We start from the raw sequence: 27926 nt of genomic DNA on the forward strand, positions 1-27926 counted from the left end.
TGTTTGGGCTCATTTTGTGGCTTCCATTTATTCCCATACATCTCCTTTCATTCCCCTAACCCTTGCCCATCCGTCGGCATTTGCACATGACATAGTCTCAATGCCATCATACTGCCTCCAAGACTGCCACTACTTCTATCGCACTGCGCTACGCCTCCTGTCAATTCCCACCGTCCTCGCTAGTCCTTACGCCTGATTTTATATTGCCGAGAGAACTTGAACAAATCTAACATCATGTCTTACTCCTCCTTGGCAGTCAAATACTTCACAGCCCCCAAACCACTCGGTGATTCCATGGATGCCGACACAAACAAAAAGTCTGGGTCTGAGCCCCAAGGTCACACGGTTGTGAGACCAAATCTACCGGCCGAATCCTCCTCCTCGGAGGTTGCTGAACTTCACAAGCCCAAGAGTCAGGGCTTGACTTTCGCAAACCAGGATTCACTGCCTAAACTTCCCATCCCAGATTTGGAGGATACGTGTCGCAGGTACTTAGATAGTCTGCAGGGCTTGCAAAGTCCACGTGAGCATGAAGAGACCAAGTCTGCTGTTCGCGACTTTCTAAAGAATGATGGCCCTGTTCTGCAAGAGCGACTCAAGACCTATGCTGGTTCAAAGACGAGCTATATTGAGCAATTTTGTAAGTCTACTTTGAATCAAGGTTGAGATACACTGTCAGCTGATTATCTCTAGGGTATGATTCTTATTTGAATTTCGATAATCGTAAGTTGGCTTTCGTGTTTGGCGTTTTCTCTGCGGTCATCTGACATTTACAGCTGTTGTTTTGAACCTCAATCCATTTTTCCTTTTGGAAGACGACCCAACTCCAGCCAGGAATCACCAGGTCACTCGAGCTGCGTCACTGGTGGTTTCAGCATTGGCATTTGTTCGAGCTGTGCGTCGAGAGGAGTTGCCTCCTGATAGCGTGCGAGGAACACCTCTTTGCATGTATCAGTACTCGCGACTTTTTGGAACGGCACGTGTGCCTACCGATAATGGCTGTGTCATTAGCCAGGACCCCTCGGCTAAACACATGGTTGTTATGTGTCGAGGGCAGTTTTACTGGTTTGACGTCTTGGATGACAATAGCGATTTGATCATGAGTGAGAAGGATATCTCGCTTAACTTGCAGGTGATCATTGAGGATGCGGCTCAAACCCCGCTTCATGAGGCTGCCAAGGGTGCTTTGGGTGTGCTCAGCACGGAGAACCGGAAGGTTTGGTCGGGGCTACGCGATATCATGACGAAAGATTCCAGATCTAACAACGCGGAGTGCTTGAACATTGTCGATACCGCGCTTTATGTCTTATGTTTAGACGACACAGAGCCATCCACCACGGCTGATCTTTGTGCTAACATGCTTTGTGGCACAAGCGAAGTCATCAAGGGTGTCCAGGTTGGAACCTGCACCAACCGATGGTACGACAAACTGCAAATCATTGTTTGCAAGAACGGCAGTGCAGGTATCAACTTCGAGCATACTGGTGTCGATGGCCACACGGTGCTACGATTTGCCAGCGACCTCTACACCGATACTATACTCCGTTTCGCAAAGACCATCAATGGCCAATCCCCAAGCCTATGGGCCACCAGCAGCCCCGATCCAGCAAAGCGTGACCCGCACAGTTTCGGAAACGTTAGCACGACACCGCGTAAACTAGAATGGGATATGACACCGGAGCTTAACATCGCACTCCGCTTCGCTGAATCTCACCTCTCCGATCTGCTCTACCAACACGAATTCCAAGTCTTGGACTTCGAAGGCTTCGGCAAGAACTTCATAACCTCAATGGGCTTCTCTCCGGATGCATTCATCCAGATGGCCTTCCAGGCCGCCTACTACGGCCTCTACGGCCGACTCGAGAACACCTACGAACCAGCCATGACAAAGATGTTCCTGCACGGACGCACGGAAGCCGTGCGCACCGTAACACCCGAATGCATAGACTTTGTCACAGCATTCTGGGGCGAGAACGCCGCCGAACAAAAGGTCGACGCCCTCCGCACCGCATGCCAAAAACACACCGCCGCCACAAAGGAATGCTCAAAGGGCCAAGGCCCAGACCGCCACCTCTACGCCCTCTACTGCCTCTGGCAACGCTCCTTCGACGAGGGTCTCTTCCCAGACTCCAGCTCAACAGGCGGGTACTCCAGTCCTGGCGAAACGCAATCCCAAACCCAAAGCCAGGGTCCCGAATCACCGAAAACTTCCTACTCCTCCCCCTCAGAAGACAGTCTCCCCTCGGGAAGTAGCGCGCGCGCCTATCGCACAACGGCGCCCACGCCCGCGATTTTCGCCGACGCAGGCTGGGACAAGATTAACAACACCGTGCTGTCGACTTCAAATTGCGGAAATCCGTGTCTACGACACTTTGGCTTTGGCCCCACATCCGCCGACGGCTTCGGTATCGGATACATTATCAAGGATGACTCGCTTTCGATTTGCGCAAGTTCCAAGCACAGACAGACGTCGCGACTTATGCACACGCTTGAGTCGTATCTGTTTGAGATTCGGAAGTTGTTGCGCGCAACGAATCGCAAGCCGAGTCCGCGCACCAGTCGTGCGAGAGAGACGGAGGCGCTTGCCGAGAGTGCGCAGTCCGAGTTGCATCGGCGTGGGAGGATTGTTAGAGGTGGGGGTGCACAGGGTATTGATACGCCTACTTCGGCTGCTGATAGTAGTTATTTGGAGGATGATGGAATGGGCGGATGTAAGTCTTTCACTTCTTTTGGTGTCTTTGTTGCGGCTTGCTAACTTTTTATCTTAATAGATGGCTTCTTTGATGCTGGTATGCTACTTCATGCGCTCAAGGGCCTCAGTGTGGACCGGGAACAACGTGGAGAGAAGCCTGCTCGGCGGAGGTTTGTGGGGAAGAAGCTTCATCTCAACGATTATTGATCAGTAGAGAGTTGCTTTCAGTAAATGAAGTACGAATTTATATTCCTTATCCACGAATCCCTTTAAAAATTGCTCTTCTCAAGATGCGAAGTATAAAGAACAGCATCCTCGGCAAATGTGGATAAAGCTCCGAGCCCGGATTAGCCGACTTGGCTGAATAGCCTTCTTGACATATCTTGAAAAATCGACATTGTATATAACTCATTCCATATAATTACCGTGCCAATCTGCATGTGTATTTTACCCTGAACGTCATGACTCTACACGTCCTATCAAAACGGGCACCACAGTTGCGGATTCCCCTAACAAGGCGCTTCACAACTACCCCCCGCACCGCCAGTTATGCGGACACTCTGCCAAACCTCAAGATTGGCGCCCACACGAGAGTATTATTCCAGGGATTTACAGGTAATTGTCTCTTCTAATTGAGAAGACCTCGCAATGCATGGAATGCTGAACCCACTACAGGGAGACAAGCAACTGCCAATGTCAAGGAATCTCTTGAATGGGGCACTAAGATCGTGGGAGGTGTCAAGCCCGGCGTTGAAGGCGAGCATTTAGGTCTACCAGTCTTTCCATCTGTCAAAGCGGTATGAGTATTCTGACTGTTCTCACATTGGATAAAAAGTAATTCGACCAGTTGGCTAATAAACACAGGCTCAAGAACGGGCGAAACCTGATGCATCTGCAATCTATGTTCCGGGTAATCAGACAGCCAAAGCTATCGAAGAGGCTATTGAAGCGGAAATTCCGCTCGTCGTGGCTGTGGCAGAGCATGTGCCTATCCACGACATCCTTCGGGTATGACTTTGTTACTCATACCGGGGAGGGCTGGAGTATCTCGTTGCTAACAGTAATATAGATCCACTCCATGCTTCAAACCCAATCCAAGACCCGTCTGGTAGGTGCAAACTGCCCGGGCATTATATCTGCCATCGGCAAATGTCGAATCGGCTTCCAGCCATTGCCCTGCTTCGCGCCGGGCAATGTCGGTATCGTGGCTAAATCGGGGACATTGAGCTATGAAACTGTCGCGTCGACGACACGGGCTGGACTTGGTCAGAGTCTTTGTATCAGTATGGGCGGGGACGTATTGGCAGGCACGAATTTTGTCGATGCCCTCACACTCTTTGAGAATGATCCTGATACGAGGGGAATTATCTTAGTTGGTGAGATTGGGGGTACGGCGGAGATGGATGCTGCTGAGTGGATTAAGGACTATCGACGGAGGACTGTTGATCCAAAGTAAGTTATCGTGTCTTTTAGTATTCGGTCTCTGATTTTTCTGAATGCGATGCTAAGCTTGGATAGACCCATTATGGCCCTTGTTGGCGGGCTAGAAGCACCCCCTGGACGAATCATGGGACATGCTGGTGCTTGGGCTGCGCCGGGGGAACCAGATGCCGAAACTAAGTATCAAGCTCTTGAACGTGCTGGCGCGGTCATGGTCAACCACCCCGAGAAGTTTGGCGAAGGAATGAAGACTTTGTTCGCGAATCAATCTGCTCGTCCGGGTATAAGTGTAGGTGCGTTGATTTAATCCAATATGTTATATACTGACATACCCACAGTCAATGCCCAGGGCTAGCTCACACAAGCGTGGCTTTCATACTATGAGGCGAGTTACGCCAATTCCAAACCCGACAGGTAAACTCAGGCGTAACCTGTACATTAAGCAGTTCCAGGCATTTGATATCCTCAAGCAGAAGTCTGTCCCAGTCAATGACTCGGCTTCCGGCCTCGAAAGTTCTGTTTCTATTTCCATTGCAGTCGACCGAACAGCGTTGTCACCATGCATCATCGCCTCGCCAACTTCCGACTTTGATTCAGCTCAGTCGCGAAAGTTCCCATTTCCTTACACTCAGAACAAGTTGGAAACCTCCACCACCACTGCCGTTGCCTCACACCTGGGTCTCCCAGCGTCTGTTCATAAGCAGCTCTCAAGCTTTGTACAAACGCTATGGGAGATTTACAAAGAAAAAGAGGCATTTACACTAGAAACAAAGATTGGCATCTCTACTGATGGTGCTTTGGAGGTCCGCGATGCGCGTTTTGGCTTCGACGATGCTGCATTCCGTAGTTCCGGCCGACAGGAAGACATTCACAGACTTCGAAATATATCCGAAGAGGTCCCGGAAGAGGTTGAAGCCGAAAAAGACGGAATTGTCTACGTCAAGTATGAAAAAACCTTCATGACTCTAAAATCTTATCTGCATCTCTGCTAACATACAGTAGGTTGGAAGGCGAAGGCAGTGTTGGCACACTTGGTATGTATTCTGATCTATGTCCCGTTCAAAAAAAAAGTTGCTTACAATATCACGCAGTCAATGGAGCCGGCCTTGCCATGAACACGGTCGACGCCCTCACTATCCACGGCGGCCACTGCGCGAACTTTCTTGACACCGGTGGCAAGGCTACTTCGGAGACGGTCAAGGCGTCGTTTCGTGTGATTTGCTCTGATCCGCGCGTCAAAGCTGTCTTTGTTAATATTTTTGGCGGACTTACCCGCTGCGATATGATTGCCGAGGGTATTATCTTGGCTTTCCGGGATTTGAATATGAAGGTTCCAGTGGTTGTGCGACTGCGAGGTACAAATGAGGAACTGGGGCAGAAGATGGTAAGCGTTGATTTAAATGTCCATTGCTGTTGTCTAATTGCTAACTTGGAGATTCGCAGATTGCGGAGAGTGGTCTTCCCTTGCATGCATTTGATGGATTTGAGGAGGCTGCAAAGAAGGTTATCGCATTGGCGAAGGGCCAATAGTCGATTTACGGTGATTCAAAGTGTGTAAGTAGTTATACTAGATAGAATATATCCGTATAGATCCCGGTCTCAACCTCATGGAATGAATTACAGATGATCGTGATGTATCGCAATGGCATTATAGAGAAACCGGCCTATAAAATCGAACAATAAACTAGTCATCGACAAACATTGCCGCTCCCGATGCTATATTTTCGCAAAAGAAAGTGAAACCTCGCCAAAAATCAGCCAAACTCCTGGTACTTGCGTCTTCGCTCTGGCTCCAGAATAATGGAGCCATTCGCCTCTTTTATTTCCTTCACTGGTCCAGCATAATCCCCACGCATTTGCGGGAAGAAGTAACCAGGAGGAGTGATACATAATGCTATCACAGCGACAGCACACATTCTAGTGTTGATATGTCAGCTCTCTGCAAACCTTGGAATGCTTGACAGCCTGCCTTGACAAATTTCGACTTACATTGATTCAAGGATAGTGAAGTCAATTTCGTCCTGCATTATGGGATTTTTCCACCCACCAGCCATCTCTGCGATACTGGGAAATCCAACATCAGTACTTGGGTATCAAGATAGTTCGGCAAACAACTCACCGGTAGACACAACGAACATAAGTTGTGAGAAATGCCACAAGGATGCCCCAGAAAAATACCCAGAAACTGCGACTGTCCCAAACTCTTCGGGCCTCAGCCGTCATTTCATCTTTCGGGGAACCTCTTATACGAAGAAGAAAATGACCCGACATCACCGCAAATACCGTCAACGTAACGACTTGCCAAACAATCCCAGCCAACATGACATTGCTGCCTATATCATTGACACGTTGTGTCTTGGCTGCCGCTGCAAGACCACCCCCAACGCCTTGGAGAATCAACGAAATGATATCGCAGGTGACAAAGATGTAAGGATACCACTTAGCCCTCAATGTCGAGTATTGCTGGCCGAATACATTCACTCCATGCTTCAACGTCAGATATATGGCCGCCGACCAGAAAGCGGGTGCTATTGTTAACGTGCAAAGCTGTGTCTTGAAACCAGCGGATGAATATGCGTTTTTGTGGAGTAATATACGACCAAAATAGCCTGTTGTTTCGTCAATACTTTCCAGAGCAGCGGGGCACTCACTCTCATGGAATTGTAGTTTGACTTACCAATTACTTCAGTCGAAGAACCGAGAATCACGGCAATACTGAAAGACCATAGACGCCATTTGATCAGCTGGCCGATCTGTATCAGAGAACAAACACCGAATATTATGCAGAATTCAACGCTAAATACAATGTCCGGCGCGTAGCCGTAGATAGTGCCTTCGACTGGGCATTGAGGTGTCACCTCCGTGCATTTCACGGCTGCAGCGCGGATTTCAACCATACTTCTGGCATAGAGAAGATGGATGTGATCAGGTGTACTCCATATCAAAGTCACGGGGATAAAAAACTAGTTTCGATGCCCGCTCAATACTCCCATTAAAGAAAGATATTTATATATTTCTTTGAGAGATTATGTTGATGTCCACATTTCTCCGCCACGATAGTTCCGTTTCATATGAAAGCCAAGATTGCAGGGTCACCTTTATCCGATATGCACTAGTCGGGTCCCAAAGCTTTGAGATCAAGTTATATTATTTCTTCCATGATATCTTTCCTTCGCCCTACAACCTTGTGGCCTAGGCCTCTTTCAGTCCAATGGTAAACCCTTGCAAGTATATGCCAAAACCCGCAGATGATCCACTTTGCAATGTGTACATACAATTGCTGTTTCTTTGATAATCACAACCAGCTAGACTGGAGTTCAAGGGTAAAGTCTCAAACCTGCCGGAGGTGGGCGTGGAGGTATGCCAATACAGCGGAAACCCGCACCACATAAAACCCAAACTAAGATAAGTGGTAATTTCAGATCATAGAGAGATGGATGCTTATCGTGGTTTTCTTTCATGACTCAACGCAAACGGCATTTTTTGTGTTATAAAGCTCGTCTTAGTCTTACGACTGTACGCCCAGAGTCCGGAAATCGGAGATACATCGAATCCCTTTATACTCTGGGGGTGTTTGATTAAACAATCATTTTCCAGCCGTTAACAGAAGTCTGAGCTGGAGATACTCTAGAGAATAAATATCTCATGAGAGTCATGTACATCTACAACATGGTAAACCCACCAATCATTTTGTCAATGTCACGTGCAATATGGGCCTGGGGCATCTATTTTCCGGTCCGAAGTATACTAGCTGATGGGAACATAATTTGGCAATGATGAAGATGAAATATGAAGATCAAAAAAAATGTGAAGATGAAGAAGTGAAGAGAGCAATGAAATAAAAAAAGAGGATGAACGCAGCTTCGACGGATCGAACCGGAACAGCAAGGTAGTGGAAGATCTTTGGCACTTCCCTCGTGGTACACATTGTCATGTTACCACTAGGCCACCTGCTGTTGATTGATAGGTACTAGGTGACACTTCATTATCTCCTACACTTTCCTTGGTTTTTTCAAGGGCTTAATCACAGCTGGCACACCCAAGCACTAAGCGCTCTTTCGGAAGTGACCAGTCACGGATGGTTACTATGGTGACCCAACAATTATATATAGGGAAAGAACCGCTATAATTCAATTTCGGGGGCATTCTAAAACGTCACACTCTTAAGGTGAAACGACAGAGATCTCCAATTACTTGAAAAGTATTAGGGGGTCTGTAAATAGACAATACAAGCAAGAGTTAGTCAATCAAGGCTTGATGCCACAGGGGCGTCAAGTCTAGTACTCTACTGATGATTATACACACTCTACGCGTTCACTATAAAGCCCTATATATTCTGTCTATCTTCCATGACTATCAATTCATAAAGTGACTGAGAGATCATGTTCACACAAATTGGTAACTGCCGGAACAATATAGAGCTCTCTACGATGATTTAGGGAGCTCAGAGTCTCTGAGCCTAGTATCTCTTACTGTATGGTTTCGTTACAAATCTCACAGTTGATTTTCTCAAATGAGCCAGTCGTTCTATCTACTTAGTTCAAACTGTGTCAAAGGTGCTAATCACAATTCTATGGGAAATTCCTCTTCTCAACATCTCATAAGATCATAGTGATGATATCAAGTTGGAAGTAGCGTTTAAATCCCGGTACAGTATACCCAGTCTCATATAGAATTCTTAAAGGTCGTATCAAATTGATCGTTCAAGTGTTCAAATGAAAAAATAGATATAGTGACTCGGACTTGTTCCGGACTTTCTGAAGAACAAAGCCCGTCTCAACATCTGAGCTCAAAGAATAGGCCATGAACCCAGAGCCCTTCCCAACTCCCACCGACCGGGAATCATTTCCTGAAAAGGGCGATTACCGCGGGTGTCGAAGAAGCCTCCGTAATGCATGGGCACTGGATTGTGATGTCGAAGTACTGCAAAAGGTTGTCTTCAGCTCCGTCTCACTTCGCATTTGTAGCTCAGTATGTGGGAATTCCCTTGGATCCGATTGTTTTATATATAGAAATTGGAGCCGGAGGAATATATTTTCCAGTACTCTGTTAGGTGGCGTTCCGGGCGTACCAACTCAGCCTGAGATCTACCACTGGTGGGGTTCCGAATTCCCCAGACATCGCCACTACATGACTCGATTATGTAGACTCCATTGGCAAATCTGGCAATGGTTTGGCGGAACACGCTGGCCAGGGCGACTATGATAACAATGGCATACTTCATATTGTACTTTGAATATGCCCCATTAGGCAAAGGGATATTGATGCCTGACAATCCTGAGGCACAAAGTCGAACCAAGGTCTAGCCCTTCTCCACGATCGACCATGTCCACTGACGCCATTAATTCTATTTCTAGATGACACAACCCTTAAAATTCCGAGTATATACCCGGGGACATCCTTGAACACTTTTTTCTATTTACTCCCATCTACACCCGTGCCAGTGTCATGTCTGATCCAAGCGCTGAACTCCAATCCGCTCTCCGCAGCCTGTCCATAGGTGAAAAGGGCCCAGTGCAAGACATTCCCCGGCCAGACGTGAAAAAACTCTCCACAGCAGGCGTGACTTCACCCCCCAAATCCAACCACAAGATACAGCGCAAACCCGTTGCAGACTCCTGGGAAGACGAAGCAGACCTCTCTGCTCCGGAAGGCGAGGACGCCCAGCTCCATGACGAAGACACTACTGGAGTACTCTCGCCAATTGTCAGCGCCGAAGGACCGCTAGATCCCCCACCGACACCTATTTCTCCGCAGACATCCGCTCCGTGGATGGCGAGAGCTGCTTCTCCTGCCTCGGCACAGGGCCCTCCTACCCGTCGTCCGGAGAAGCAGACAGCCGTTGCGGAACGGATGATTGCCGGCGCGTTGGGGATCCGCGCCCCAAAGCGGACTGAGCAGCAGCGCGCTTACGATCGCTCTGTTAAAGAACAGGAAATTCGGAGGCGAAATCGCGAGCGCGAGGAAAAGGCTAAGGCTAAGGAGGAGGAGGAGAAGATGAAGGCTTCTATTTGGGACAGTTAGGTGAATTTTGAGGGGATTTTTGGCATATACAAGGCGGTTTTGGCTCTATACATGTGTACATATCTATTGAATTTGCATTGTGTATATTTATGTCTGCTCTCTGCATGGTTGTCATGGGTGAACCCGGTGGTTCTTCATTGTTTTGTGTGCTTTGGGCTTTACTCCATTCAAAACGGATCTGGTCCATCAATTTGATGCTGATGAGACAACTGCGGGGTTCGTTGGCCTTGGAATTGATTACCTGATGACTTATTATTATAAGGCGACTATTGATGTCGGACCTAGTACAAAACGCTATATTGACGAGCAAACTTGCAAAGATCTCAAAGGCCATTCAAGGCAACAAGAGCTGTTGCGGCAAATATGTTTCCTGTAAAGAAAAGTTCCCACTACTTTAGCACAAGCCCCCTGTGCAAATAGAAGCCTCAAAATCAGAACTATGGCTACGGAATGCAGTCATGTTGAACTCGAGGGAAATTTAATATAGCGCGAAAGTACTTTCAGTCTGCAAAGAAGACTGGGTGACTTTTGATAATCATCATTCATAAGAAAGGAAAAGCAGTATGAACGCCCCCCCTTCACCCACGGGCCGTCAAATGGGATTCTCTATCCACTGCTGGCCATCAGCCCAAGCATATCCCGCCACATATGTCGCTCCAGCTTCGGTTACGTCGGGAAGTGCTACTGTAGCATGCAACGCTCGTCTAGCAGCCTCCGATCTGCTCCTGGTGAACCTCCAGGGTATCTCCATCAGCCATATCAAGCTATTTGCAGTCAGTTTCAATTTCCCAGACACCAATGGATGGCAACAAAAAGAGGGAGAAGCTCGTACAGTCTCGGGCGAATCTTCAGGGCGAACCCGGGTGCCGTCAAAAAGGAACCGAACAGTAGAGATTTGCTTTCCTTGACGGTCGCAGAAGGCATCCATAAGCTTCTTCAGTTGCGTTGTACGCTTGATCTTGAAGAAAACTTCGTTGTTGTTATCGGTCACCTTGATGTTCAAGTGCTCAGTAGGAGGAGCGCCGCCTTCTTTGTCGGACATAATGATGACTGTTGTGGTCTAGAGCTCGTTAGACGGCTACATCGCACAGAGTATGGAATAGTGACGAGACAGAATGCTTACAACGGTAAACGCGAGTTCAGGAACCTCTTCGAGCGGGGCTTTGGATGTCTGAAATGTTCAAAGATGGTTAGGTCATGATTTCAAGTCGATTTAAGCCAACCGAAGGATGAGGTACTCACCTAGAAAGCGAAGGCTTAGAAGCGAGACAGCGAAGAGTGTGGAAACGGTCAAGTTAGAAGAGAGAGGAAGAAGAGAGATCAGCGGCGGCGGCAGAATAGCACCCTCGCCCCACGGTCTGAAGGCGGAGAATCTATTTTGCGTTTGGCTCTTCTATCACTTTCGTCACTTCCAAGGAACAGTGTCTCCAACATTGCTTTGTACAGTCTTTGAGCATTGCATTATGGTATGAATATCGTCACTTGAAACATATTGCCTGAATGCTGAGACTCTTGTAGGATAATTTAAAGCAAGATCTATCGCACGATCAACCCTGCCATCCGCGTGCTGTATGTGTCCCTGTCCTAAACCGTCCATTTAGAGTGGTCCACAGATATTGCTAGCTCTTACTGACACTGCAAATAGTGCGCCATCCAAGGTATTTCCCAATTTAAAGCATGTTCACACAAAGCCTAACCGAAGCTAGATTGCTTGCAGAAAAACTCATTTGATGAGTCCAAGTGCCAAGCACAAATTGATGCGCTATACGAATGCTGCAATGCCTTTTACCAAGAGCGAGGCGACCAGGCATCTACAGTCAGCTGCCCTAAGGCGAATTTGCTGCGGTTGAAGATGAGACAACGAGCCCAAGCAGCAGAGAAGAAGTGAAGCCGTTAAGCCGTTACTTTTTAAAATTCAAGTGACCCATGTCGAAGATGGTGGATGTCACAATTCCCTTGCGGTCTGAGTTTCCATATGGAGGAAACCAGGCTAATTGAAGAACTGCATTTATTATAAGACAATCGTGAGCACGCAAAGAGGCCTCAAGGACCTGTACGAAAATTGAGTTTTCATACCGAGACTCTAATGAAAGCCTATAGACATTAGAGAAGAAAAGAAAAAGAGAACAGAAGGGCGCGGGCGAAAATTCGTTGAAATAGCTGCTGGGGTTGGCGCTAGTCTATTTCGGGGTTAGCCCGTCACGAAAACCAAAAGAGACAAACACAACTTATTCCAAGTCTCTCTCTCTCTCTCCTCCCCAGGGCTCTCTTCTAACCAAAGTCTTCCATTATGGCGCCTTTAACTCGATCGGCCGCCGGGGCCTCCATATTTACACCGGTACGACCATTTTCTTTGCTCTTTGCTTCTTGTCTAATTCTTTGTATAGGTCCCCCAGCCGCATAGACAAACCGAGGTCATCAGTATCGACGATGATTCGCAACAATCTTTCGATGAAGATGAAGAATTGGATGATGAAGAACAAGTTTCGGAGGATCAATCGGAGGATCAATCGGAAGACCAGTCGGAAGACCAAGATGGCATGGACGAAGATATGGATGGCGACACCGCATCGGAGACTGGGTCCGATGTTTCTGATCCCGAGCCTTCTATGCAGTCTACCTTTGGGATTTCCGCCAAATCTCAAGGTATGTTTCAAGAGCTACTCTCTAGATCTCATTTGCTAACTTTGTTCCAGACACTCCGCTATTCACCGCCGCAGGCGCCCAGGAAGCACTGCACCCCCTTCGCCGGACGGCTGACCGCGTCACTCGCCAGATCGAAGCATTTGCCGACAAGCTAGATCAGTTCAAGCGCGACAATTCAACCGACGATTTCAACAGCGCTCAGGCAGCTTACAAGCTCGTGCAGAGCTACCGTGACATCGCGAACAATGCAATCAAGGAAATCGAGACCCAACAGAACGTTGACCGGACAAAAGCAGGTTTCCGGTCAAGCGGATCGCAAGACAGCAAAAGTTACGAGGAGATACGGCGATTGCAACTTGAAGCCGACACTTGGCGCCTGCTTCTTAACCTGATCAGTATTGACGACCCCTCCAGCCGGGCCAGTTACAAAGTAGGACGGCAGACAGCTTTCCAGAACCTTCACCGGTACTCGAGTGATCGTGAGATTTGGGAGGAGTTCCTCAATGCCGACCAATATGGCCTTGAATGCGTGGTTGCCATGCGATGGTTGGAGGAGACCTCCAAGACAGCAAGCCAAGAATTCGATACCCTGATCACGGAAATGGAGGGACAAGCAGAAAGAGGCCAAGGACTGTGGACAACCGGTTGGCTTTTTACCAAAGAAGCGATTAAGGGCCACAAACGTTTGCGCGCCTGGCCACAACCTCTCGAGCCCAATGACCCTGGAATCTCGCGCTCGCTTTTGAGCAACGATGAACAGAAGCCACTTATCACTCAACTCGATCCCGATGCCATCACTCGTCAAAAGCACAGTTTACAAAAGCAGGACGAATTCCACGAGCGCGCTACCTGGATATCTTGCTGGAAGATGCTTAGACAAGGCGAGAACTGGACTAAGATTCGTGAATGGGCAGAGACCCGTCTGGAAGGATGGAGGGCTGTCAGCTTGTGTGGCTCTAGTGTGGATCCCAAGTCAGGAAGTTCTCGATATCCATCTGACGATGGGCACACACGTTTGATGAACAGTCGATCTCACGATTCATGGCGCACCGCCTGCGCTGCGCTAACGCGCGACCCCAATACTGATGAATTTCAGCGAGCAGTCTATGCCTTGCTCGCTGGTGAAACCGATGCTGCAGCCAGTGTCTGCCGCAGCTGGGACGACTTCCTTTACGTGTACTTTAACCGTGTCGTGCTCTCCCGCTATCAGGGATTTTGCAAGCAATTCCAGCGGAAGCTCAGCCACTCTCCCAACACCGCCGTTGCCTTTCAGCCGGAACCGGCTGGGCACGCCGAACTTCAGAAGTTCCTCGTCTATCTCAAAGGCAATGACCGAGTCAGCGGCGAAGCGCGCAATCCGTTCCGCAACATCCAAGCCACTATCCTCAGCAAAGGCTACGATTCATTCTTCACTTCTTTGGCTCAAGCTGTATCTCAAGTCAGCGCCGATAAATATGGGAAGAATTCTGTCATCCCTGACATTGTGCGCAAGCCAGTAGATGAGTCTTTCCTCATAGCTGCCGATGATGAAGAAGCTCTCAGAATTGCAGCTCATGTTTACGTTGTGGCCAGTGCGAGGGGCTACGCCCGCGCGGATGCCCACTTCGTTGAAACGGCGTCGGTGATCTTGGCTGGGCATATTGCCAACCTGGAAGATAGGGGTCTATTCCATCTTGTCCCCCTTTACGTGTCTCTTCTCCCCGCAACGATGGGACACCAAGTTCTATCCAAGATTCTGATTGAAATTGTGGACCCACAAGAAAAGGTCCAGCAAGTTAAGCTCGCGCAGAAACATCAGATTGACATGGAAACTGTCCTCGATGTCCAATGGGCGTGGGTGAAGGAGAATGTATCTGCGATTGAACACTCTAGAGGCGTCACTGGCTATTCCAGAGTGCTTCGACGACCTGACGGTTCCCGGGCATTGGTATCACCTAAGACCGACCTGATTGGGACCTCCGTCGCTCCGGAAGACGACAGGATGATTCGCAGTCTGGAGTGGCTTCGCTACATAGATGGACAGTGGGATAAGATTTGCGATCTTGGATCCTGGCTGTATCGCAAGTTCTTCCGTATGTATTCGTTCCTGCTGTTGCTGAGGATCCGCCGAACTGACTTTTACTAGTTGCTGATAAGCTTGCCGCTGCTCGCGAGTTGAGTTTCCGTCTTCGGTTGGCTGACATCTCAATTGAAAAATTCGGATCCGATATCATTTCCATGCCTCCGCAGGAAGTAGGACATACCGAAGCAGCCACACCAACTAGTCCCAGCAAATCAAAGAGGAACAGCCTCCACCGCCGAAGTCTGTCCGGCTCCAACAATGTTGCACTGGTTTCAGCATATTACCGAGCTCACCGGGTTTTAGATCTGGAGAGTTTGGCTCTCGGGTTCGATGGGGTGGAGCAGTTTGCCTTGGTGCACGAGCAGATGTCCAAGTGAGCCTTTCCTTTTCCTACTTCATCTCACCACCAAAGCTAATCAATTTAGGACCAAACGCCGACGTGACTCGGGCACCTTGAATGGCATGGGTCAAGACATGAATGAATGCGTGGCTGTTTTAGAAGAATGGGTTGGGCAAGTAGTCGCTGAAGAGTGGCTGCCCACATCTACTGATGGTATGTACCTGATGTCGCGGCATTGGAAACTCAATACTAATCTATTTTTACAGCCGAGGAGGAACAAGACTTTGAGTACATTCGGACAACCTACGTTCCAGAGCTGATTCTTGATTGGCACAATGCCTTGTACTACGCCAGTCACACCCTCGAGCGACACGATCTGTTGACATCTTGCATGATTGTGTCTATCTGGGTCGCAAACTACGAGCATGTCACTCGCGCCTTTACAAAGTCACGACGCATGGCTGAGCTCGTCGATGTCCTTGCTTTGTCGAGCAAGGCCTTGGTCATCCGAGACTCCACCCAGCGCAAGTCCTCGATGGACCACACAACCTTTGAAAAGGGCCAGGAATTGAAGATCTGGGATGTCACGATCTCCGAAGAAGAGAAGAAGAGGCTTGGGATTGTATCGGACCCAGACCGCGAACAGTAGATCAGCGGCAATTTGTTCTGTGTACATTAGCATGGGATTTGAGTGGTTTTTAGTTTTTTAACGGCAAGGCTCTGATACGAACGAAACTGGATCAAACATGGAGGGACAGGTTACTTTATTTTACTGTTACATGTCAATAGGACATCTACGAATGCATCGACATCGTTTGTCAACAATATAAGTTTGATTGCGGTTTTCATTATGTGTTACTCGTTTCTCGTCACCTTGCCTATGCCTAGCCACTAGTAGGTCATTGGTATCAAACCCGGAGGTTAAATTATGAAAGAACACTACCTACATACACTACACATGGATTAGGCACACTAAAACGTACCTAGTCACTTATATGGCGCCATTGGTGTATTTCCCAGACAATCAGCGGGGAATTTCTCGCCTAAAGCGGTGGTTTGTGCCCAAGGCTTGAGACACTTCTCTCGCTGGATTGTGGCTGCAACGCAGTGGCTCGAACACTTGCGCAGGAAATGCGTCACGACATACTCGATACATAGTATCTGCATGAAGGAGATCGGGTTCATGCGCCGATGCTATCTGCAGATTAGTATTCAGAGATCAGCTGATGATCTTGTATTGCGTAGACCTCAAGTCAAAAGTTTCAGAGAAAGGTCAGGTCTTTGAAGCACAATAGACATGAACATGGACAGCAAGAGAACAGCAAGAGAATAACATGGGAACAGCAGTCATCTAGGTGTCTCAGTAATTGTACGAGGTATAGTTGGTATAGTTGCACAGATGGATGCAGAGAGGATATCTTAACCGCATATAGACATCAATTGACAAACATATACGGAGTATATACCTAATGTCATCGCTGGCTGCAACAACTGTTCCACAGCAGTAATGCTACCCACAAACGACAAATCCCGATGTCGAATGATCGCCACATTCTCCTCCTGTTTACGCGGGGCCATCGCCTCACTCAAGTACGGACAGGCTCCCCGATCACGGCCATGGACAACCCTACATCAGCCTCGTCTTCGTCTTCGTCTTCGTCCCCGTATCATTCTGCCAGACACGCAATGCCAACAGGCCGTCGAAGAAGTCAAAACTCCGTCTGGTGGTATCGGCCTGCGTGATTCCAATTTTGGTCCCAATAGCATGTAACAAACAAGGATAAAAGTCTCATCACAGTTCTAGTCCACAAACGGGAATTAGTACCGTTTGATCGCGAGCCCAATGTGGTCAACCTGTCGTCAGTGGTATGTTCGGGGAGGCGCGTGCGTGCATAAGCGTTGATGCGCTGGGCTGTGGGGTTGGGATTGAGATTGGGGTTGGGAGGTTGCGAGTGTTAAAAGGGTGGGGACGGTGAAGCCATATTTGCTGGTTGGGTTGGACCTTATGAGGGATATATAGGTCCACCTTGTAGCTATAGATGCCCGATTGGGAGGCCCTTTTTTACGGTTCTAAGCCTGTGATTTTCATCCCATACGTTCTATATACTCGATACGCCGTACGATGCAAGGATGGTCTGAGTGTGGCTGAGCTTTCCCGAACTTGTTTCCGGAAGCAGAGTTTCTTCGACGTGTCAAAGGGAAATAGGGGACGTCACCACTTTCGAAGTTCTATAGACACGTCTTTTGTACAGAGAATTCGATACAGAGTCCTCCATACAGAGTCCTTCGAGATGAAAACTCCGATCTTCCAGTCAACAATCGTCAAATGAAAAAATTCTACCCCTTATTGTCCGAATCCAGGTTTTGGGCATGTTGATGTCTTGGCAATGAGGCAGTGCAGAACACATATTTGGGTACGGACTCCGTATACAACGAGGTATTGCGGTCGTATTGTGCTCCTTAGTTATTCATACCAACGAATTTTTCTCCCTAGAATGCATAAAATAGTAGAGGTTGAAGGGGAGTTTATAGAGAGTCCTATACAAGAACGGGGTGCAAGACCCGGGTGGAGTTCAAAATCCAAAGAGAGGAAGTTCTCGACCATAGTGGATAGAGAAACTTGACGTTCCCGGGGGGCAATACATGATTGCCGCTAAGCTCGCCTCCTATCTTGTTTCCTTGCAAGTTCCAGCCCTTATGATTCTTTCTACTTTCTCCTTATCCACAGGAACCCGCCCATACACCCGGGTGTGAGCCACGCATGAATCGATTGTGAACAGACACTGCCACGATGTCTGACCGAAATGATGAGCCAGGCCAATCGAGCCTGCGCAGAGAGCGCGCGCCGACCATTACCATCGACACCTCAGCCGTAAACTCCCCCGATTCCGAATACCCTCCTGTCCAAGTCCTCTCGGGAGGATCACACAACTATACCGATCACGCACATGCTACCGACACCAGCGCACTACTGAACAATGGCAGTGTCTCCCCCACCGATATGCGGTCCACGGCCTCAATTCGATCCAATGCATCCTCCGAAGCTCGTGACCTAGAGAGTCGCCCGACGTCACCCCACAATATTTCGTCACCCAAGTCGAAAGCGCCTGAGGCGCATTCCAACTTCCTTTCTGTCCCCGGAGCACGCTCCCGAGGCAATTCCCTAGAGTCGGACGAGACCAGCCAAACATCGAGCACCTATGGGGGCGAGACATATGTGCCCTCCACCTCTCACGAATCGAGATCGGATTTGGCCAAGCACGCCGCCACAAACGACATACACGATGAGGATGCCCTGACCCCAGACCCCGGCCGCGAATCTGAGTTCGAAGTCGAGGATAACAAATTCGCTTTCTCGCCTGGTCAGCTGAACAAGCTTCTCAATCCAAAGAGCTTTGCCGCCTTCCATGCGTTGGGGGGCCTGCGAGGACTAGAAAAGGGACTCCGAACCGATGTCAAAAGTGGCTTGAGTGTTGATGAGACAACCCTGGATGGAACTGTCAGCTTTGACGACGTTGTCTCACCTGCCTCACCCACGTCACCAAATAATATACCCAAATCTGCCTCGCCGAAGCCATCACCGCCAGCTGCCCAGAGCTCCATCATAACCCAGGGCGGAGAATCCTTCGCCGACCGCAGACGAATCTACGGAGACAACAAGCTTCCAGAGAGGAAGTTGAAGACTATCTGGGAGCTTGCGTGGATTGCCTACAACGACAAGGTGTTGATCTTGTTGACAATTGCGGCTATAGTTTCACTTGCTGTGGGAATCCCGCAATCGATCCATCCCGCAAATCCTGATGAACCGGGCGTTGAATGGGTCGAAGGTTTGGCCATTCTCGTGGCCATTATTATCGTGGTTACAGTCGGTGCAGCAAATGACTGGCAAAAGGAACGACAATTCGCAAAACTCAATAAGAAGAAGGAGAATCGACAGGTCAAGGTAAAGCGATCCGGCCGAACGGAGGAAATTTCCATTCACGACGTCTTGGTTGGCGATTTGATGCTTCTGGAAGCCGGTGATATGGTCCCAGTTGATGGGATTTTGGTCGAGTGCCACGACCTCAAATGCGACGAATCTTCGGCGACTGGCGAGTCTGATGTCCTCCGTAAAACCCCTGGCGAAGAAGTGTACCAGACAATCGAGAAACATGAAGACCTGAAGAAGATGGACCCTTTCATCATTTCTGGTGCCAAGGTCTCTGAGGGCGTCGGCACCTTTTTGGTCACCGCTACCGGTATGCACGCTACCTTCGGCCGGACGATGATGTCCCTCCAAGAGGAGGGCGAGACAACGCCTTTGCAAACCAAGCTCAACAAGTTGGCTGAGTACATTGCCAAGCTTGGTCTCGCTTCTGGGTTATTGCTGTTTGTGGTTCTTTTCATCAAGTTTTTGGTTCGTCTTAAGGATATCGAGGGTGGTGCGGACGCCAAGGGTCAAGCATTCCTGCAGATTTTCATTGTTGCTGTTACAATTGTCGTCGTTGCGGTGCCGGAAGGTCTACCACTGGCTGTCACCCTTGCTCTGGCCTTTGCCACGACACGAATGCTTAAAGATAATAACCTGGTTCGCTATCTCAAAGCCTGCGAGACTATGGGTAATGCCACCACGATTTGCTCCGACAAAACAGGAACCTTGACAGAGAATAAAATGACAGCAGTGGCTGCGACGCTAGGTACAACGTCTCGGTTCGGAAAGTATTCTGGTGTGTCGTCTGATGATCAGAGTGAGATTACCGCGCCCGATTTTGTCTCTACTCTATCTTCTTCGGTAAAGGATGTTCTACTTCAGTCGATTGTCTACAACTCAACCGCATTCGAAGGCGAGGCAGATGGAGTCAAGACATACGTTGGATCCAAGACAGAGACCGCCCTCTTGACTTTCGCTAGGGATTACCTCGGAATGGGGGTCCTTAGCGAAGCGAGAGCAAATGGCAAGCTCGCCCAGATGTTCCCATTCGACTCTGGCCGAAAATGCATGGCAGTCGTAGTCCAATTGGAGAATGGAAAATACCGAATGCTAGTCAAGGGTGCCGCGGAGATTCTAGCCGCCAAGTCGACCCGCATCCTCCGAGACCCCACTGACTCTCTGTCAGAGACTCCTGTTACTGAGGAGAACAAGACTGCACTGGACAGCATCATGAACAACTACGCCACCCGCTCCCTCAGATGTATTGCGCTGGTTTACCGTGACTTCGATCAATGGCCACCTCGTGGCGCCCCTACCGCGGAAACCGATCGCAACCAGGCAGTATTCGAACCTATCTTCAAGGACATGGCAATGTTGGGAATCTTTGGTATTCAGGACCCTGTCCGAGAAGGTGTTGCCGAGGCAGTGCACACATGCCAACGTGCTGGAGTGTTTGTCAGGATGGTGACTGGTGATAACATCGTAACGGCCAAGGCTATTGCCCAGGAGTGTGGCATCTACACACCTGGCGGTATCGCGATTGAGGGACCCAAATTCCGCAAGCTGAGCACACGCCAAATGAATCAAATCATCCCAAGACTCCAGGTCATCGCCCGCTCTAGCCCCGACGATAAGAAGATCCTGGTCAATCAACTCAAGAAGCTTGGAGAGACCGTTGCTGTCACTGGAGACGGTACCAACGACGCTCAGGCCCTCAAGAATGCCGATGTTGGTTTTGCAATGGGTGTCACTGGTACCGAAGTTGCCAAAGAGGCCTCTGACATTATTCTTATGGATGACAATTTCTCATCTATTGTCAAGGCTATGGCATGGGGTCGCACCGTCTGTGACGCCGTCAAGAAGTTCCTTCAGTTCCAAATCACCGTCAACATCACCGCCGTCATTCTCACCTTCGTCTCTGCAGTGGCTAGTGATAGTGAGGACTCTGTGCTCAGTGCAGTACAGTTGCTGTGGGTCAATTTGATCATGGACACGTTTGCCGCTCTCGCTTTGGCGACAGATCCTCCTACACCCACAGTACTTGACCGCAGACCCGAATCGAAAGCCGATCCGCTCATTACTCTGACAATGTGGAAGATGATCATCGGACAGTCTATCTATCAATTGGTTGTAACTTTCGTTCTGAATTTCGCCGGATCCAAGATTTTCTCTTGGGATGAAGGGCATCTGCAGACTGTGGTTTTCAACACTTTTGTCTTCATGCAAATTTTCAACCAGTACAATTCCCGTCGTATTGACAACAAGCTCAACATCTTGGAAGCAATTTTGAAGAACCGTTGGTTCATTGGTATTCAGCTCATCATTATTGGGGGTCAAATCCTGATCATCTTTGTTGGTGGCGCTGCCTTCTCCGTCAAGCGTCTTAACGAAGGCTCGCAATGGGCTGTGAGTCTTGTACTTGGAGCGATATCCATTCCCATCGCCGTGATCATTCGTCTTATTCCAGATGAATTCTGCGCAAGGCTCGTTCCCCACTTCTGGCATCGCAACAAGGGTCCCGAATTGGTCATCTCAGACGAGGACCGCAATTACGAGTGGAATCCCGCATTGGAAGAAATCCGCGATCAGCTCGCCTTCATCAAGCGTGTCCGCGGTGGCCGTCTGCGCAACATCCGCCACAAGCTCCAACACCCCCAGGAATTCCTTCCTCGGTCTCGCAGTGGCTCCCGCTCGCGTGATTCCTCCGCCCCACCAACTCCCAATGGCGACGACAACGACAACGGCAGTCCCACCCCCCCAGCCGACCACTCCAGAGTCTCGTTCCAGACGTAATACACGGTCACGATCGGACTCGGTGTTCGGACCCGCCGCTGCTATGGCCGGCATCGTTGCCGGTAGTATTGGCGGATGGTCTCCCATCGAGCGAACCCATGGGTCCGACTCCATCAGCTTCCCGACAAACGGCGGCCCTCACAGCGGCCTTGATCGCGAGCCAGGAATCGAAGTACACCCGGATACCGCCGCTGATGATCGTATTCTGAACGAGTACTCCGCGACATCCAGGTCACCCCCGAGCCAGAACCCGGACTTGATTCCATTCTTCGAGCATGCTCCACCGGTAGATCGCGCTCCTTCTAGCCGTGGCCGTCGCTCTTTGTCTCAGCGATCAAGATCGAGATCGAGTATTAGCCAGTCGCAAGTCTGAGCCCCATCTCTCTTGCCTTTCTTATCCTCCTTTCTTCTTCCCCTTTCGGGAAACCCACTTTAATCATGCCCCCCCTATTCCCCTTTTGATTCAACTCTGCTTCTATTTTCGGTGTCTGGGAATGGGTAATTCGGCGCAATGCTGATGAAAATTAGGCATAGACTCTTGTTGTACTTTTTGGGTTCATACTGTCATTTGCATTTGGGTTTGGTGGCCAGGATGGCCTTTTTTTTCTTTGCTTTTGGATATCTCTCGGCGCATACAAGGCCAAGGCGCCATTCGACTTTTTTCTTTCCTTCTCTTTTCCTTTTTCTTTTCTGCTGTGTCTGATTGTAAAATTCTCAAATATTCTGAAGATACTACGTTTTTTTCTATGTAAATTAGTCTAAATCCTTTCTACAGACTTGTATTTTAGCTTACTTATACTGCTGAACCATTCACTGGTTAGTTGCTCCAGGTCTTAGTTTTCATGTCAGTCACGACGTATACTACGGCTTACAACGTTCATATATTGTAAGCCTGTACTCTAGCTTAGGGCACTACTTGTAAAAAAATGATAATCAATATACTATAGCTGTTACGATACAAGTTTGTAAAATCTCGATATGTTTGGGGTGACCAGCTTGCATATAGAATACGCTGAATATTTAGTTAATTATTAATCCTTTCAACAGTTACTTTAACTGGTTAAAAGCAAAAAAAGTTGGAAAAACATATCGGAGATGTAAACCCCTGGCGAGGCTCGAACTCGCAACCTTATGATAACCTTATGATTCGTAGAAGTCATACGCGCTTCCAATTGCGCTACAGGGGCTCCTGTTGAAATTGACTCGAGATAACTAATTACTTAATTGTCAAATCATCATTCACCCTCTCATACGAATTCTATAATGACGCCGTAGCCTACCTACTGGAAAAACAACCCGTGTACACGAACTTCTTACGATGTGACTATGACATGCTATCATATGCTTCGTTATTATCTGCTTAGTAATTATTCTTTGTTGATTGAAATGGTACGGAACGTAGGATACATTCCGTATGCAAGGCGAAGAAAGCAGCCCACTCTTCGGCACGGCTTTCTGTGCTTGTGTTCCCTGCCAACTTGGCTTCTATTGCGTCCGGCTCCTTACTGAGAGTGAGCGATTATCAAAAATAGCAAGCAGGGGGAGTTGAAGGTCTTAGTTTCTTGGCGGGTAACCCAACACGCCCAAGACATATTGCAGTTGACATGCGTACCGGGCTTTCAGAATCGCATATATGGGGACGAGAAAGGCATTTTACCTATTGATATCTAGTCAACTATATAACTGTGCCGAGTGCCCCAGATTAACCCCGCCGGTATTGTATTTGATACAATATACAGCGATGGGGTAGACTGCCTTTATAAAAGAGATATATATCTGCCTACAATGTCCACTATTCCGAGGATTGAGAAATTTGCATATTGCCCGTGAGAGGCTCGAGTATCTTTCCGGTTTTCAACTCATACAAATATATATAATTCATATAGATATGACCCAGTGAAAGATTGTGATGGCCTGGGCCACATCAATACCAATGGATGTGGTTGTTGGGCCATAGTAGGACAAAGCAAGTGAAAAGAGAGAATTAAAAGGCTTTGCTCTGGACTTATCCAGATAGAAATTAGGCTAGTTATAGCAGCTACTGAGGCCAGTACAAGCGTATAAGTCCATGCCAATGGCCCTGGGAGACACTAGAAGGATTGAATGCAGGTTGATACACAGCAATCTTGGGTAAAGTGCTCTAACCATGGAGTATCCTAGGTTACTGACTGGTGCTTCAGGACACACAATTTACTTTATCTCCTTCCCCCCTCCCTCGCTACATGAAACTGTACGCGTACTTTACCAGGCCCTCATACCACACCCTCTAGCCCGAACCCAAACATCCACAATCCGAGTAGCGTCGCTGTCTTGATCCGAATCGACAATAAAATACCACCCGTAAAAGGCACCAGTCACACAGGCATGATTTGGGTGCACTTTGACCACCTGTCCAATACGCAGGGGAATTTTCGCCTGGGACTCATTCCCCCAAGTGACAATCGCGTGCTCCTGGCTGATCCTCGCAACAACCAGTCTCTCCAATGAGGACTTTTCAACCCCATCCAACTGCCAAGAAGAAACAACTCCCCAGCCCGAGTAACTCGGACACGGCTCTCGACCCAGCGCGAGCGTCCCTGCAGCCAGGAGCGCCTCGGGCTTTTCACGCTCGCCATCGTTATAGACACTGCATACTTCGGTTACCACTGAGATGGCAATTTCATCCTCCAAAAGTCCAGAATCAGCACTAGCATGTGTGGAGAATTGCTGCATATCCAGGATGGGATAGACACCAGCGTGCAGCTCGACATTCGTCTCGCGTAGTAAAGTCTTGAGCTCGCGCGCTTCCGCATAGGGAGAATCTTCACGTAGCAAGTTCTGCGACGAGACTACCTGCGGCGTAGCACCGACACTAATGACCAGTTCCCTTTTGGGCAGTAGGTGCAAGTTCTTCTCCAAGGCATCTTTGCATCCGCGGATCTCGCTGATTAGATGACCCATAGCTTGCTCTGGAGTTGTCCCGCTATAGCTCAGACTGCTGTGTGAATATAGACCGAGGAGTCTTGCCGCGCCTGTTTCCTCTGCGGAGGCGAGTTTCTCAAGCAACCCGTTCTTGTTGAGGGATACGGGCGGTAAGCCGGCGCGGTGATAGCCCGTGTCGACCTTGACAAAGACACAGGCTGGATGTCCTGCTAGAGAAGATAGTTTCTCCAGGTGGGGAAGTTGATCTGGGTGGTCGATCATCACAGCGATGCTGTTCTCGCCGAGCTCGTGAGCTGCTTTGGCTAGCAGTGGTACCTGTGATGGGACGAGGGGGATACCGTAAAGAATGTTGATTTTGCGACCTTTTTGTTTCAGATCCTGTAGCAGAGGGATCATCATCTCGATTTCTAGGACTGTGGAGGCTATAAAATTGGCCTCAGTCCTGTCGCCGACTTGGAGCTTGGCGATCTCGGGTGTCTGTAGTTCGTAAGTTGGGTGTCATTGTGTTGATGGCGTAGTGCTCGAATCCTCTCACCTTGTGGGACTTTACATGAACTCTGAATCCGACGTCGAGTGTTTTGATAGTGCGTAGCATCGTCTCGCAGTGCCGTCGGATGATTGCTACATCGAGAACGGCGGCTGGTTTGGGCACATCGTTGATGTCTTTGCCGACGTAGAACTTCTGCAGGTCTTCCTGGGAGGGCATGATGGAGGCCATTTTGAACATATGCAACAAATTACTGGAAAATGTGAGATGGAAGTCGGATATTTGTATTCTCGTTCTCATATGTGGGGCGGAGGATGTCAAGTCCGACTTCACCGTTCACCGACGTCTGCTCTCTTTTATCCCCGTCCTCCCTTGGATATTCCCTATTTGATACATCCATATTCTCAAGTCCGGCTGGTATAACCTGGGTCTTAATCTTGACCACTGTTGTTCTCTCCCTCCTGGTTCAGATCCTCCACGTCTAAAATGTAGTTGTCAGACGAAAACCGTAGTGTCAGTCAGGAGGACTGAAGACACGATACCTGCAATTCGCACAATAAAAAACTGTGCCGCAGCCACAGGTGGAACACTGTGGCGAACAGAGCTAGTCACAAGCCCATTCCGAAGCACGGATTCAATGCTCGATTCCTGCATTAGATGAGAACTTTGCATCGCCGCCAAGGCTGCGAGCCACTGGTTGTAGGTGCGAACAATGCCTACATCAGGCTGTAGGTCTTGGATACTGTTTATCTCAGGCAAGGCAGGGTCCAATGCAATGCCTCGGTATGAGGAGGGCATATGGAATAGGATCTCGTCTAGTTCTGGGTCGTACCGGAGGAGGGCTTCTAGGTCGGCAAGAAATGCAGGGTAGTCCATGGCGACGGCCTCGTTGGCTTCATTGAGAACGAAATAGGTGCCAGCCCAGAAGATAGCGGTGTCGTTTCTGTTCGGAGGTCGGCGCACGACGATCATGCCGTCGCGGACTCTGGGCCTAAAGATGGACGGTGGGGAATCACGAAGTGGGTCGTCGGATGCCATTGTAAGTTCAGTATCGATGAATATAGCGTGAGATCGGCGGAAGGCTTGACTGGAGAAGGGCCAGATAGGGTGAGCCAAGCTGGTAAAGTTCGAGTTAGGAGCATTCAAGACAAACCAAGATGAGAACGACCGGCATCAGTTACGAGTCAAACATATCCGACACCTTCGGTTGTTCATACTCAGCATTACAAAGGAGAGACAATATAAATTGATCTATACTTTAGATTTCATGATTTCGATATAACTAAATATCCCCTTAGCTTTATCTTCGTCGTGAGCATCCATCCAGAGCCCTTGGTTCCCTTACGCTGGCACCTGTGCAAGGTCTATCATGCCACAATCCTTTTCCAATTGCATGTAGTCACATACATCACAATTTAACCACCTGTCAGTGACCTAAAGAGTAACCTTCGGGTGCCACGATCGCTTCGCCAGCCGTTCAAGCTCACTTGTGTTTGCTTTGTGAACCTGTAATTCTGTAGGTCCCATCAAAGTTAGAGTCAGACCTTATTGAAGTGCTTCAAGATATCCTTCTCGTACCGAACTTGCTCTTTCTCACAATAAAAAAGCGACACATCAGTCCATGTCCCGCGACTGATTCCTGATTTTGCATGGCTATCAAATATCAAAGCAGCCAACCAGCCATTTCAGGTTGTAATAAAAAACTCACATTCTAATGCCCCAATGCAGCTTCGAGGGTCCCACATAAGCGTATGAATTTTCATGACTGTAGCCAGCCTGGGAGCGCAGATCCTCGACAAATAGATCATAATCGGGCATCAGAATCCCATCACTGGACGAGATGGCTCCATTCCTATCGTTAGCACGAAGCCAGAATAATCCTCTAGCTATAATGTAGTGATGAACCTTGATAAGTCCATCTCGTAGGTAAAGGTTGGTGCTGTACGGGATTGTGAATCGATTCCGCTGTGTATCCACTGGGAACCCTGCTTGAGGTGGTGCTGAGGATGATGTGGGTTTTGCAGGGGGAGGGTGACCTTTTTTGGTCAAATCTTGCTGTGAAGTCATGACGAAAGGTATCTGGGTATGTTGGTCTGACCAGAGGGGTCGTAAGAAAAGTGTTGTGGGAAGTTAAGTGCTGGATAGACGGAGTTGTTTGATGCTTGAGGATTCTGTGGTGTCTATATCCATCAAGATATCTGTAACCATCCTAGGATTATCATAGCAAACTGTGCCTATGTTCCAAGGCCGCAATATATATTTGCATGACGCCGCAGGCCCAAAGCCCGCATAGAAAGTCAGATATACCAGATCATAGAGTGATCAAGCATTGTCGCTTATTTTGAAGCACACAAAATTATGATTTTAGTGTGATCAAAGTATAGAACGGGGTAACTGCAAACTAGAAGAGCCATGCAAGTTGTTACAACTCTCAGTTCTGACAATTGCTTGAGAATCTCGAGCTTGAAAACCCTCGTATTAGCAGCTCATTGCAAAGCCATTGAGACGGCTGCTACGGAAGATAGCAAAGTGCATGTATACTAGGTACAATGTGCCATATCATAGAATCTAATATCATGGAAAATCCACCCATTTTCAACGACTATGATT

At 48.7% G+C, this 27926-nt stretch overlaps 11 protein-coding genes across 11 annotated transcripts; 6 read left to right on the forward strand and 5 right to left on the reverse strand.

Annotated features, from left to right (window-relative positions):
• Nucleotides 1-234: 234 nt before the first annotated feature.
• Nucleotides 235-5662, forward strand: N7500_010337 (ATP-grasp fold subdomain 2; the record flags this gene model as incomplete). Its single annotated transcript, XM_056681475.1, has 13 exons — nt 235-640; nt 694-723; nt 777-2711; nt 2772-2862; nt 3210-3307; nt 3368-3489; nt 3557-3700; nt 3762-4144; nt 4211-4421; nt 4471-5075; nt 5135-5166; nt 5224-5516; nt 5576-5662. 13 exons carry the CDS (start codon nt 235-237, stop codon nt 5660-5662), a joined length of 4437 nt encoding a protein of 1478 aa, XP_056528857.1.
• A 224-nt stretch (nt 5663-5886) lies between these two features.
• Nucleotides 5887-7029, reverse strand: N7500_010338 (RTA1 domain-containing protein; the record flags this gene model as incomplete). Its single annotated transcript, XM_056681476.1, has 4 exons — nt 5887-6049; nt 6122-6196; nt 6252-6741; nt 6810-7029. The coding sequence occupies 4 exons, from the start codon at nt 7027-7029 to the stop codon at nt 5887-5889; spliced, it is 948 nt and encodes a 315-aa protein (XP_056528858.1).
• A 2551-nt stretch (nt 7030-9580) lies between these two features.
• N7500_010339 (uncharacterized protein) lies at nt 9581-10156 on the forward strand (the record flags this gene model as incomplete). Its single annotated transcript, XM_056681477.1, has 1 exon — nt 9581-10156. The coding sequence occupies one exon, from the start codon at nt 9581-9583 to the stop codon at nt 10154-10156; it is 576 nt and encodes a 191-aa protein (XP_056528859.1).
• A 704-nt stretch (nt 10157-10860) lies between these two features.
• N7500_010340 (SUMO family protein SMT3) lies at nt 10861-11198 on the reverse strand (the record flags this gene model as incomplete). Its single annotated transcript, XM_056681478.1, has 2 exons — nt 10861-10920; nt 10989-11198. The coding sequence occupies 2 exons, from the start codon at nt 11196-11198 to the stop codon at nt 10861-10863; spliced, it is 270 nt and encodes an 89-aa protein (XP_056528860.1).
• Nucleotides 11199-11619: 421 nt separating this feature from the next.
• Nucleotides 11620-12044, forward strand: N7500_010341 (uncharacterized protein; the record flags this gene model as incomplete). The annotated part of the gene is made up of 4 exons (XM_056681479.1): nt 11620-11622; nt 11675-11725; nt 11802-11814; nt 11863-12044. 4 exons carry the CDS (start codon nt 11620-11622, stop codon nt 12042-12044), a joined length of 249 nt encoding a protein of 82 aa, XP_056528861.1.
• A 402-nt stretch (nt 12045-12446) lies between these two features.
• On the forward strand, nt 12447-15853 carry N7500_010342 (nucleoporin Nup84/Nup107 family protein; the record flags this gene model as incomplete). The annotated part of the gene is made up of 6 exons (XM_056681480.1): nt 12447-12494; nt 12544-12802; nt 12853-14874; nt 14928-15237; nt 15290-15417; nt 15471-15853. The coding sequence occupies 6 exons, from the start codon at nt 12447-12449 to the stop codon at nt 15851-15853; spliced, it is 3150 nt and encodes a 1049-aa protein (XP_056528862.1).
• A 338-nt stretch (nt 15854-16191) lies between these two features.
• Nucleotides 16192-16782, reverse strand: N7500_010343 (putative urea hydro-lyase/cyanamide hydratase; the record flags this gene model as incomplete). Its single annotated transcript, XM_056681481.1, has 2 exons — nt 16192-16398; nt 16723-16782. The coding sequence occupies 2 exons, from the start codon at nt 16780-16782 to the stop codon at nt 16192-16194; spliced, it is 267 nt and encodes an 88-aa protein (XP_056528863.1).
• Nucleotides 16783-17995: 1213 nt separating this feature from the next.
• On the forward strand, nt 17996-21907 carry N7500_010344 (cation-translocating P-type ATPase; the record flags this gene model as incomplete). Its single annotated transcript, XM_056681482.1, has 1 exon — nt 17996-21907. The coding sequence occupies one exon, from the start codon at nt 17996-17998 to the stop codon at nt 21905-21907; it is 3912 nt and encodes a 1303-aa protein (XP_056528864.1).
• Nucleotides 21908-21950: 43 nt separating this feature from the next.
• N7500_010345 (uncharacterized protein) lies at nt 21951-22280 on the forward strand (the record flags this gene model as incomplete). The annotated part of the gene is made up of 1 exon (XM_056681483.1): nt 21951-22280. One exon carries the CDS (start codon nt 21951-21953, stop codon nt 22278-22280), a length of 330 nt encoding a protein of 109 aa, XP_056528865.1.
• A 1868-nt stretch (nt 22281-24148) lies between these two features.
• N7500_010346 (uncharacterized protein) lies at nt 24149-25547 on the reverse strand (the record flags this gene model as incomplete). The annotated part of the gene is made up of 2 exons (XM_056681484.1): nt 24149-25306; nt 25365-25547. The coding sequence occupies 2 exons, from the start codon at nt 25545-25547 to the stop codon at nt 24149-24151; spliced, it is 1341 nt and encodes a 446-aa protein (XP_056528866.1).
• A 200-nt stretch (nt 25548-25747) lies between these two features.
• Nucleotides 25748-27383, reverse strand: N7500_010347 (uncharacterized protein; the record flags this gene model as incomplete). Its single annotated transcript, XM_056681485.1, has 3 exons — nt 25748-25797; nt 25859-26433; nt 27025-27383. The coding sequence occupies 3 exons, from the start codon at nt 27381-27383 to the stop codon at nt 25748-25750; spliced, it is 984 nt and encodes a 327-aa protein (XP_056528867.1).
• Nucleotides 27384-27926: the final 543 nt, after the last annotated feature.

The sequence above is a fragment of the Penicillium coprophilum genome (assembly GCF_028826855.1).
Source record: "Penicillium coprophilum strain IBT 35676 chromosome Unknown utg000006l_segment0_segment0, whole genome shotgun sequence".
Classification (NCBI taxonomy): domain Eukaryota; kingdom Fungi; phylum Ascomycota; class Eurotiomycetes; order Eurotiales; family Aspergillaceae; genus Penicillium; species Penicillium coprophilum.